This window comes from Neovison vison, chromosome X (assembly GCF_020171115.1).
Source record: "Neovison vison isolate M4711 chromosome X, ASM_NN_V1, whole genome shotgun sequence".
In the NCBI taxonomy this organism is placed as follows: Eukaryota; Metazoa; Chordata; class Mammalia; order Carnivora; family Mustelidae; genus Neogale; species Neogale vison.
Window position 1 is genome coordinate 65,192,795 of NC_058105.1, and position 11,837 is coordinate 65,204,631.

Below are 11,837 nucleotides of genomic sequence, written 5' to 3' on the forward strand. Positions count from 1 at the left end.
TGTTTCTTGGTTGTTGTTGTTGTTGTTTTTTAAGTCACTCAGGTTATTGTGTGGAGACTGGGGAGAGGAAGGCATCTGTGAGGCAAAGTGACAGCCCTTGGAGGGCCTCAGCAGAGACAGAAAGGAAACTACTCAAGGCCAAGGGACAAGGCTGGAGAGGCTCTAGCAGAGAATCTTGCAGGCCCACAAAGGCTTTAAGCTTTTCATCAGTATGAAATGGGAGACAATAGAAGGGCTTCGAGTATAATGAGAGCTGACCAAAGGCCTGCTGTGTGGAGAGCAGGCTATACGGTAGAGTTGCCAAATTATTGAAGAAAAATACAGAACGCCAAGTTAAACTTAAATTTGAGATCAACCACAAATAATTTTGTAGATAAGTATAGCCCATGTAATACTGGAGATAGACTTTAGGAAAAATGTATCCGTCGTGGATCTGACAAATTTAACTGGGTGCCCCCCCCCAACCCTATCACAGGGGCAGGTGGAGGGAGCCCCTGCGGGCATTGCAGGGAAATGGAAAGGGCCAGAGTAGCAGCAGCGAAGGCGTGAGGAGGGGTCCCAGAAAAGACAAAGGTGACCCATTTGGTACATTTTCCTGAAGAACTGCTCTAGAAAAATGAGCTTCTTGGCTCTTCCAAGTGTTGGCCGAGGGTTCCTCAGGGAAGACTCACCTGTCCATTCCAATCCTCCTGAGCCCGCGCTCCACCGATAGCCCTGCTACCCTCAAACTCCACCCGGTTGAGTAGCAGCTTCAAAGTAGCAGCCTGCTGGCCGGCTCTGTAACCCCGCCTTCCACACCCCGCAGGGGTGGAGCCTGAGCGAGGAGCGGGCGAGAAGCCCTCTCTCCCCGGATGACGAGGGGCAGGATAACATGGAGTCCGGCAAGATGGCGCCTCCTAAGAACGCTCCGAGAGATGCCTTGGTAAGTGCGAAGGATGAGAGGCAGGGCAGGAAGCTAGGCGCGGCTAGGGTCTCGGGAGGCAGGCCCTGGCGGAGGGCTTCAGGACGGGCTCGCGTGCCCGCTTCAGCCCAATTGGGGCGACCAGGAGGAGTGGGATACGGGGGTGCCCTGGACCCCGGGGCACTTCTCCCGCAACCCCGGCAGACCCGCTTAGGGGGTGGCTTAAGGCCCGCCGGAGTGTTTAGTCCAGCCACCCAGCTTTGTCTCCTGGGCCTTGGGCCCCTAACGCTTTGTCGTCTCGCCAGGTCTGAGAGCCCTGACTCTCGCGTCCAGTATTCTGCTGCGAGCTTCCATCGCCGCATCGGAAAATGACAACCAGCTGTAGCCTCCCCTCTCTTTTCTTGGGGAAAGCCAACCCGGGCCTTTTTGTTCTCTCTGCCCCCGCCCCACCCCACCCCACCCCACCCCCGCCAAAAAATAAAGTTTTCAGCAGAGGTTAGTTAGGACGGCTTTTGGTGTGACCCTGACACTGGAGAGGAAAAGTATATGAGTAAAAGTCTGGAGCCCAGAGAAGGGGGAACTTTTATCATAAATACTACCTTTGGTCCAGTCTTGATTTCCAGTACCTAGATTATGCATCTGGCGTTTTTATTCGAATCCACAGGTGATGGCACAAATCCTGAAGGATATGGGAATTACGGAGTATGAACCAAGGGTTATAAATCAAATGTTGGAATTTGCTTTCCGTAAGTTAACAAAAATTTGCCTAACTTGTGAATTTGAAAACACTGTTTTATCTTAGGAACATTTTCAACTAAATTGCTTGAACAGTATCACAGAATGCAGCCTAAAGCAGTAAGAGAGCTCAAGCTAAGGGGACAGTATTATTTATACCGTGCTATCTGTTTAAAATTGGCCATGTAGATAGGACAATTAGATACTAGAAGCAAATTTCACAAACTTTCTAGAAGTCAGTAGAAGCTCCTGTTAAGAAAAGTGACCTTAAATATTAAGCTGTTTTAATGCTTCATTATGTTTTGTTCTTAAAGGATATGTGACTACAATTCTGGATGATGCAAAAATTTATTCAAGCCATGCTAAGAAACCTAATGTTGATGCAGATGATGTGAGACTGGCAATCCAGTGTCGGGCTGATCAATCTTTTACTTCTCCTCCTCCAAGAGATGTGAGCAAACTTATTTGAAGTTCATTTTACATAAAATTTCTTAATTGTAGTTCTAATAAGGACTTTTTTTTTTTAGTTTTTACTCGATATTGCAAGGCAGAAAAATCAAACCCCTTTACCACTGATTAAGCCATATGCAGGACCCAGACTGCCACCTGACAGATACTGCTTAACAGCTCCAAACTACAGGCTGAAGTCCTTAATTAAAAAGGTAAGAATTTTTGGTCAGCTTAGTTTTTTTAAAAGGTGGTATGTGTTAGGGGAATTTGTAAAATGCATAGTCCTGTAGATGGATTAGTGGGTTAAAGACTAAGATGCTTTACTAGGATTTTTTTACATGTATAGCCTTGAAAATACCATGTCTGCAATTAGCTACTTCGTTAAAATACAAGGTGCAAGATTTTTAGAGTGAAAAGGAACTTTAGTGTTCATCTAACTCAACAATTAATTTTCCCATCAGGGAACTAATCCTCAAGTCACCTATGGAATTAGTGGCAAATCTGGGACTGATTCCCAGGACTCGTTAACTCCCAGTATTTACGTTGCCGTGCCTATTAGGAGTAACATTGTAACGTTACGTTACAAAGAAAAACATTAATAAAAAAGCGCTTCATTGATTGAAAAAGGCTAAGAGCTGCAAGCAAGCATTTATTCACACTGTACATCAGACCCAAGAAACCCGTATCATAACCTCTTGGCACCTGTCATTAGGAACTGCACAATCTTACATAACTCCCAGTATTTATGTATTTTTCAGTTGTTTGTGGCACCTGGTAACAGAGTAAATGGTATACCATGAGGAATTGGACTCGCTTTCTGAAACTGACCTAAGGCTCTCCCACCAATGAAAAAGTTTTCCCCACATTCAGCTAGCTGCCTTTGTTGTCTGACATTCTGCCCTAAGAGAGTATCTTTCTTTTTAGGTTAAGATATTAACTAGTTAAGATTAAAAATCATGAAGGGTATTAGCTGTCATCCCCAAGTAAGACTCTACCCTAAACCTAAATACTATAAAAAATTTTATGTTTGTGTGCTCATATCCATGTTTCTGTAGAAATATAGATGTTTGTGAAGACCCTAGTTTAAATGTTGGATTTAGAACACTAATGGAACAAAAACAGGACATTCTTGCCAAGGGTTATCCATTAATAACTCACATCAACAATCTTAACTTCATTCCTTAAGTTTAGGGGTCAGATCTAAACATTAAAAGTAGTTTTTTTAAATCCCCTAGGGACCTAACCAGGGAAGACTAGTACCGCGGTTAAGTGTTGGTGCTGTTAGTAGCAGACCTTCCACTCCTACTGTAGGTAAGTGAGAGAAGGAAATGCATTTTCTTCCTGGTGAAGTGCCTCAGCACTTGATTTTGAACTATAATCCAAGTCAAAAGCTGATTCAGAAATTCCCAAAAGTATGTTGACATTGATACATTTACTCGTCCTCTAGTAAAACTATAAATATGTATTTTTATTAGATTTCAAAATGAGAAAGCCACAAGGAGTATCTTATCCTAAATGAGTACAGAATTAGACATTACCCAGCATTGTTGGTGGTATAAACTAGGTACCAAAAACCATTTAAGCTGTGTTTTTTTCTGCCTTCTATACAAATCAAGTTTCCAAACACTCATGGCAATAGCTTGCTTGTTTTGAGAAATTAATTTGAGTAAGCTGGAAAGAGAATGCAACCAAAAAAAAGTTTAAAATGTACAAAAAGCTTAAGTATTTCAAAGAAAAAAATCATTGTTTTTCATCTTTTTTCAAAAGATTATCAACTATATTGCCCCTTCAAGCTGTCTCCTGTGCCCTTTGTGACAGGTCTCCATCATTCTTTGGAGTATTTCTTGTTTCCTGGCACAAGATGCTCTAAGCTCCCCTTAATTTTGTTTACCCCAGCTCTATCAGCCACTTCTCCTAAGAGCCCTGGTTCCTTTTAATGGAGAATGGTATTTAGAAACCATTATGGGGTTTTTTAATGTTATTGTTCAGGGAATAAGGAAAACAAAATGGATTTAGATTTCCTGACTTTTTTTGGTCCTATATTCCTGCCAGATTTCTTTCATAACCCAAATATTTTCAGAAAGAATCCTTCTCTTTGACCTGTTTTGTTTTGTTTGGGGTTTTTTTTTTGGCTCTTTTGGCTTACAACTTGAGTCCTACAGATGTCATATAGCTCTAATGTAAGCAGCATTTGATTTTTTGCAGTGTGTAGAAAATCTCTTCATATTCTCATGTCAACATTCTAAAACCAACCTGGTATATAGTATTAGTTGTACACTTCTAATTTACCTGCATGATATCTTTGTGGACAGAAATTTGCATATATAATTTGTGTGACTTTTTGGTCATATACTGTTTATCTGCAGATTCATACTACTTCAGCAAATATTTTTTTTTAAACTCTAGGCTGTGGTAAACCATTACACATGTTGACAAGTAAACCAATTTTAGTTGTCAGTTGTGATTTTTATCCCAGTTAGAAATTTACTCTGCATACTTTAGAGATTTTTTTTTAATCTATACTGAGGGAGCTGCAGAAATCTAGCATTAAAGATACTAGTTTTAAACTTTAAAAAATGAATTTTATAAAGCATTCGAGATCTGAGCATCTGCTGTGTTCAATTTTAAAGATGAAAGTCCATACTTATTTAAATGTTAACAAATCCTTGCGATAATGGCCAAGAAATCATATATTGTGAATTCCTTGACAAAATAAAATATAGAGTATTGTTTCACTAACCTTGATGTAATTCTTTGAACTGACCCTTAATGCATCAGAAAACGTGCCTAAGAATGAAGATATGTTAGAGTAAGGCCTCACCTCCTGAGCTGGGGAGAGAAAGCACTAAAGCCAGATTCCTGGGTACCTGTGAGCTTTCTTCCCCCATTTAGGCTTTCTCTTTGTCCCTAGGAAGGATAGTTGTACTTTTTTTTGGCAGCTTTTCCCTGGGAAGACTGCTGGTTCCAGGGGAAAGGGATGTATGGAAAGCCTGTATCCCCAAAGGAAAAACTAGGAAGAGACATGTTTCCATAAATGCATTTTTTAAGAGAGCTATGATGTCTGTGTATGTCTTTGAGTCTTGCAGAATTCATTCATTAAGCAAAAATTTGTTGTGTGCCTATTAGGAGTTAAGGAACAAAAACCATAAGCTCTATGGATAAAAAAGTGTCAGCCAAGGCTTGTAATTTAGTGAACAGGGTAAGATACTGATAAAGGCTTCTAGGACAAGGGAATTACAGAGGCAGGCAATGACTTCTGAGCAAATCAAGAGTATTATATAAAATAGGGTGGTATCTGAGTTGTACCTGGAATAATGGGTAGAATTAAGATGGGGGAGTGGACTAAATTATCTCCAACATCCCTTTTTGCTTAAAAAAAATACTTGATACCCACGTGGGTGCCACAAGTGGGTATATTTGATGGGCTTTTGTTAGATATATGTTGATTTAGCTTCACAAGCCTAGTAGACATCTTCTAATTCTCATAAAAGACAGAGATTAAAAGTGCCATTTAACATAATGAATACCAAACTTGGGTCTTTATTCTGCTAGCTTAGACACTTAATTTCACAACTTCATACAGCTAAAATTCAGTGTCAGATGCTGTTTTAAGAGCTTTACAGAAATTATTTTAATTATTTAATTTTCACAACAATCCAAGTAACTGTTATCCCATTTGACAGGTGAGAAAACTTAAGTACTAAAAGATTAAGTAACTTTCCCAAAGATACCCAGCTAGTAGGTGATAAAGCCCAGATTCAAACTCAAGTAGGTAGGCTCCAAAGCCTACATTCTTTACCACTATGCTATCCTGAACGTTTAGCATCTAATTTATTGAGCTTGTACTTTGCTTATTTTGGATGATTTTTTTCTCACCTTTCATCAGTTCCCTGTACTTTGAAGGCAGTTTCTAATAAGCTAAGGAGTGCAGAATATAAACCCATATAATGGAAGTCATGTAACTAACATGGTCTGTTAATTACAACCACAGCAACCCCGCAAACAGCGTCTGTCCCAAATAAAGCTGTACCTCCAGTGTCAGTGACAAGCCAAAGATATACAGTGCAGATTCCACCCTCTCAGTCCACACCTGTCAAATCAGGTAACATGATGGGCATGCATGGGGGGATTTTAAAGTGGTTCTTTTCTAAGTTTTTTTTTATTTTAAAATTTGAGAGTAACTTGTAATTCTAGAACAGTTTGTATTCCTATAGCAAGAGTTGTTTTAATTGCATCCCAGAAGATGGCAATCATGTGGGTTCTTCAAAAGGGTCAATGAGCCCACTACTAAAATTTTATGAAATTTTACATGTATATAATGTTTTGGGAGGGGAACAGTATTCAGTATGACCATCAGATTCTCAAAGAACACTGAATTAAAATAAGCTGGAGTCCACAAATATAAGGCATCTGCAGGGAAAAGCACTTAAGGTTAAAGCTCAAGAAAATAATATAGTGTACACCAGACAAAAATTATACCTTTACTCACTTCATGGAAGGAGTAAAGTTGGAGTAATATGTAAGTAGAACTGTTATAGTACAGTTTTTACTGCATGTATTTCATTTTATATCTTGTAACACCTAACTATACATAGTAAACTACTTACATAAAATATTGGCATATTAAGGGAAATGTGATTCCTGACCCTGAATATGTGCCTTTAGTATGTTCCATGGTGAGTCCCATGCACTGCTTCTCATGGCTAAGTACTAACTAAAATTTTAGGTAGTTAAAAAAAAACTTTAATGTGTCTAGATACTAGTTTAAGTACTTTCAAGTACTAAAAAAACTTTATTCAACTTGTAATGCAGCATAAATACCCAAGTTTCTATGATGTGGTTGCAATTCATGCTATTAAAATTGTTTATCAGAATTATAGTTGGCCATGTTGACTACTAATTACCATGTTTCTGATTTTGGGTGATTCAGTTTGAGAGTGTTTTCTCCTGTTTACAGTTCCTGCAACAACTGCAGTTCAGAATGTTCTGATTAATCCTTCAATAATTGGGCCCAAAAATATTCTTATTACCAACATGGTTTCATCACAGAACATGCCCAATGAATCAAACCCATTGAAGAGAAAACATGAAGATGATGATGATAATGATACTATGTAGGGAGTACAATCAAGATATATTTCAGAAGTGTAATTGGTTTGGAGCCCACTGTACTGAACTAGAATATTCTCTACCTTCTCAAGTTTTATCTTAGAAAACTTAAATGTAGATTTATTTTTCCTATTAGCTTAAACTGTTAATTTTTTTAAATTGTTAGATATCTTAGGTAACCATACCAGTGTTTTCTCATTAGGACTCAAGAAAATTGTTTCTTAGTATTTTGATTAATGTTATGATTGTTTTCAGTTTCTACAGCCTGATCAGTGGACTAGTCTTTTAACAGCCTAATTTCTAATACACATTTAAATACTACTTTCTCTTATAGGGTAAAATAGTTGTAATTTTTGTTTTCACCAACTTTTTTGACCAAACCTCTAAATTTAGGAAGTATTTATTTTTTGGAAAGGATGGATTTTGAAGGGGTTTTATATTCATTTGGAGTATTTGTTTCTTGGTGTTCCCTAACCTCCCATGTCCTCAACCCCATTTCTAAATCCCATTCATTTTCTGTACCACCTCTTCCCCAGAGGCTTAAGTTTCTCCCAATACTCTCAGAAGGCTAAAACAGCGTTTTAAAAGTGTAATTCCAGATAGTACAGTTACACAGCTCAGTGTCATTTTCCTATTTTTAAAACCTGCTTTACATGCCTTTACTGTTTTTCTCTTTATACCAGAGGAGTTGCGTTTTATCCATTGCCTTTTATGCTGAGCTTTACTCTGCCTTTAACACGTAGTTTGGGGTCAGTTACAGTTTATCTTATATTCCAGGTCTGTAATTCTATTTCATGTTTCTAAAGTTAACATTTCTGAATTTAGCAAAGATGATGCTATAGCTTAAAATCTGCCTTGATAAGTGTAATTACAATGGACCTAGGCAAAAACCACTGAAGGGCAAGTTTTTTTCTTCCTTTCTACCACATACATATATGCTACGATCACTACTGCTTGAACCCTTCTACTGGTAAATTCATTTTTCTAGCTTGTTGCTGAGGATATCATATATGAGATGGGAGCAGATCTGAAAGTTCTAGAATGGTTTTCCTTCCTCTAGAAGGCCAACAACACAAACAAGTCAATATAATGTGACCTGCACTTAGGTGTGCTATGCGTAGGCTTCCCAGTAATGTTGCTAAATACCTTTCCCTATTTCCCATGTGTACACATATAAACATCTTAGTGGGAAAGACTGCAAAGCTTTCAAAAATATAAACAGGGTTCTTGTTTTTAAGTAAGTTTGACATTCAATATAGGAAATTAATTTTGCAGAATTTTCTAAAAAAATTTTCATATCGTATCGCAATTTAGAACTTACAGCCAAGGATCCTCAAAACTTAAAACACCAACAATGTTTCATGCTGGAATGGTGCTTGACACACTGAAAGAGTCCAGTGACAGAAAACACCAGAAAATGGTGCTTGACACACTGAAAGAGTCCAGTGACAGAAAACAGGTCATATCACAGTTTGAGTTTTTTGGATAGTAGGAAAAAGGTGTTATCAAACTTACAAAACCAGATCTGATCATCATAGGAGAAAAATATTCATTATATAGCGTAGGGTATCATTACTTGAATGTTCTCAGGGAAGCAGCATGTCAAAAAGCCTAGGTTCTACTCCTGGCTCCATCATTTACCAACTGTGTGACCTTACTTCACCTCTGAGCCTCGTTCTCAATAATAGGGAAACAACACTGACCTTGCCTACCTCACAGGGATGTTGTGAGGTTTTAATTGGTATATGTGAAAATTCCCTTCAGAACTGTAAAGTGGTTTGTAACTCTAAGAAATTGTTAATGTATTTGTTCCAAGATTATTAATAAAAAGTTGAACTTACCATTTATCTTTCATTTTTGATTTAAGGGATTCAAGGAAGATGAGTAAGATCCAGTAACTTGAAGGTCCCAAAAGCAATTAAGATTTAATGGGTGACTTAAATTGTAAATCAGGGAATTGCCTGCCTTTATTTGGAAGCAGCATGTGACTCACAGTAAAGCGAAGTAAAATGAGTATGGGTTAAATCTGTTAAAAACATACATGCTTTCTTTGGTAAGAATCTGTACACGTAACTGAGGCACTTGCTAGGTCAGCCAGTCTTCAAACGAAGACTGCTTTATCTTGCAGAACTCCCTTCCCTAATTATGTCTACCTAAAATAGCTTCTAGAATGACTCAAGGCCATTCTTGTCCTCTACCTTCCAGGTGGAATTTTTTTAAAGAGGTCCTGATGGTAAATGTGGGAAGGACACTGTGGTCCCATGCTCTTACTTTTACAAGTAGGAAACAAGTGTCTTTTATCTGATTATGAATATAGGAATACAGCCAGTATGTTGGGGAAAGAGAAAACATAATGGAAACTGATTCTAAGGAGTCCAGAGTGAAGGGAAGTACTCATGAGTTAGGAAAGGCAACACTGATCAGAATAGCAGGTACAGGGATGCCTGGGTGGCTCAGTTGGTTAAGCAGCTGCCTTCGGCTCAGGTCATGATCCCAGTGTCCTGGGATCGAGTCCCACATCGGGCTCCTTGCTCAGCGGGGAGCCTGCTTCTCCCTCTGCCTCTGCCTGCCATTCTGTCTGCCTATGCTCGCTCTCTCCCTCTCTCTGATAAAAAAAAAAAAAAAAAGAATAGCAGGTACAAAGCAGTGTATAATATACTGCCATATTTTTTAATTCATATGTATATACATACATGGAAATGTTTTTATATGCATTATGGAGCCCTAGACTGAGGGAAACCAGTCTTATAGTGGCTGTTTCTAAAGAGGGAAACTGGTGCTAGGGGACTGAAGTAGGAGAACGGTGTCTTCTCATTTTATACCCCTTTCTGACATTTGTATCATGTGCTAGAGGGAAGTTTTGGACATAAAAAGTAAAACAAGGGAAACAGGGAACACTGAGCTTAACAGACTGAATTAGTCATGACACAAAGACTGCAATTTCTCTGTACAGTCATACACATCTATTATCTGGCGGTTAAAACTGAATCTGCTACACTTATGCCTGCCTAAGTCTCTGCAGTATTTTATCAATAATTCTTAATTCTGTATTAAATCAGGAAGCACATCCTTTTACTATTCTAGTTCACGTACTCACAAGTTGTTATAGGTTATCTTTGTCAACTAGGTTGTAAAGGTTGTAAATTCCTTCAGGACATAAATGCTTTCTTAGATTTCCCCCATTATGTCCTAGGCGTATCACAGGTATTCAAATGTTGTGCTTCCCCATTTGTTTTCTCAATAAATAACCCAAATAAATGGGGAATGATCCTAGAAGCAGAGTCTATGAGAAAGTACTTAAAAGGTACAATCAGAGATGGGATGGATGACTTGGCAGGTTTATGGTATTTATACAATTCTTTTAATCCCTCTGTACATATGAAGTAATAAAATATTGGGGGAAAGCTAACCGGTAGGGGAAGAAAGTTGATCATTCGTATGCTCGAGTTCTAGCCAGGCTGTGACATTAATTTGCCAGATCTATGGGTAGCACTTCTTGGCCTCCTCTAAAAAGAACAGACTAGAATTCCTGCTTCTCATACCAGGGTATAGTGTACCATTAGGGGTATGCAGAAACATGGTACATTTTAAAATTATCTATAATTATGGGGATAGTATTAATGAATTTTTTTAAAAAAAATTCAAGCCTTCAGAATGGTTTTGTTTAAAGCAACCACCAGAAATTTCTTCTGCTCTTCTTTCCGGAGTTAATCAAGTAATCCTAGGCTAGAAGGATCATTTTTGTGGGAGTGAGGCACAATGAAAAAGCAGCCTGGAATCAGACACACTTGGACTATATGAATCCCTGCTGTGGCCTTCGTAGCTCTGTGAGCCTCCAAGAATTTATTTCTCTTCATAAAGGTGAAATACACATCTAATGTAAAATGTCCAGCAGAGAAATTCTGATTAAACGTGGCCTTTTGAAATCCCATGTTTACCTTTGCTCACTCCCAAAACGCCATTAAAATGGCAGGGAAGAGAAAAGAAGGGAAAGTTACAAGGACAATAAATCAATCAGAAGGACATCAGAATCACTTCACAGGAGGTAAAAGGAATCCCCTACAGAGTTACCCCAAAGCGGTTTCTTCCGAAAGAGGAAATCCCAGAACAGCTCTACAGCAAACCTGGAAGGCAGTAAGGGAAAACTGGAGTGAAGCATGAGGACTCCAGGAGGGGATTATCTCTAATAGATGAACAGATTTATCTCAGCAGTTTGAACACACTGGGAACAAATCAGTGTTAAATACATAGGAAAAAAAAAACATTCAAAACTAACTCCAGAGAAAACTTAAAAAGGTACATAATGGAATCATCGCATACAACATAGCTCAGCTGTGAACAGTATTCATAATCACAATACAGACTACTCACCTAATCTTTAACAGAACTATACTGGGGAAAAATGAAGAAGAGAAGTATATGTGGAACAGAGGCCAGAGAGCGCTCAATCTTTCCATGTAGGAAACTGATATATAGCTTTTTATAAACATCAAGAAATTGAAAGTGTTAAGTATGTGACTTAGAAACATGGAGGGTAAATGCCCAAAAAAAACCTAAGAGGTAAAAATCTCTGGGGAATGGGAAAATGTGAGGAAGAGGCTGAAGCCTCTATTTTGTTGTTGTAAGCCTTAACTGTTTTATT

The 11,837-nt window shown here is 38.5% G+C and overlaps 1 protein-coding gene across 2 annotated transcripts; it reads left to right on the top strand.

Annotated features, from left to right (window-relative positions):
• The first annotated feature begins 822 nt into the window (after window positions 1-822).
• Window positions 823-7,802, top strand: TAF9B (TATA-box binding protein associated factor 9b). 2 transcript variants are annotated; one of them, XM_044235487.1, is made up of 7 exons: window positions 823-922; window positions 1,566-1,647; window positions 1,951-2,087; window positions 2,164-2,298; window positions 3,322-3,397; window positions 6,078-6,188; window positions 7,044-7,802. In XM_044235487.1, exons 1-7 carry the CDS (start codon window positions 872-874, stop codon window positions 7,202-7,204), a joined length of 753 nt encoding a protein of 250 aa, XP_044091422.1. In that variant the 5' UTR covers window positions 823-871; the 3' UTR covers window positions 7,205-7,802. The 2 variants fall into 2 exon arrangements, with proteins under 2 accessions (XP_044091422.1, XP_044091423.1); XM_044235488.1 differs by lacking the exon at window positions 6,078-6,188.
• The last annotated feature ends 4,035 nt before the right edge of the window (window positions 7,803-11,837 follow it).

Coding starts and splice junctions, on each gene's coding strand:
- TAF9B (XM_044235487.1), top strand. CDS start 872: ATGGAGTCCGGCAAGATGGCGCCTCCTAAGAACGCTCCGAGAGATGCC. Junction 1,648..1,950: donor AATGTTGGAATTTGCTTTCC/GTAAGTTAACAA, acceptor TTGTTCTTAAAG/GATATGTGACTACAATTCTG. Junction 2,299..3,321: donor TGAAGTCCTTAATTAAAAAG/GTAAGAATTTTT, acceptor TAAATCCCCTAG/GGACCTAACCAGGGAAGACT.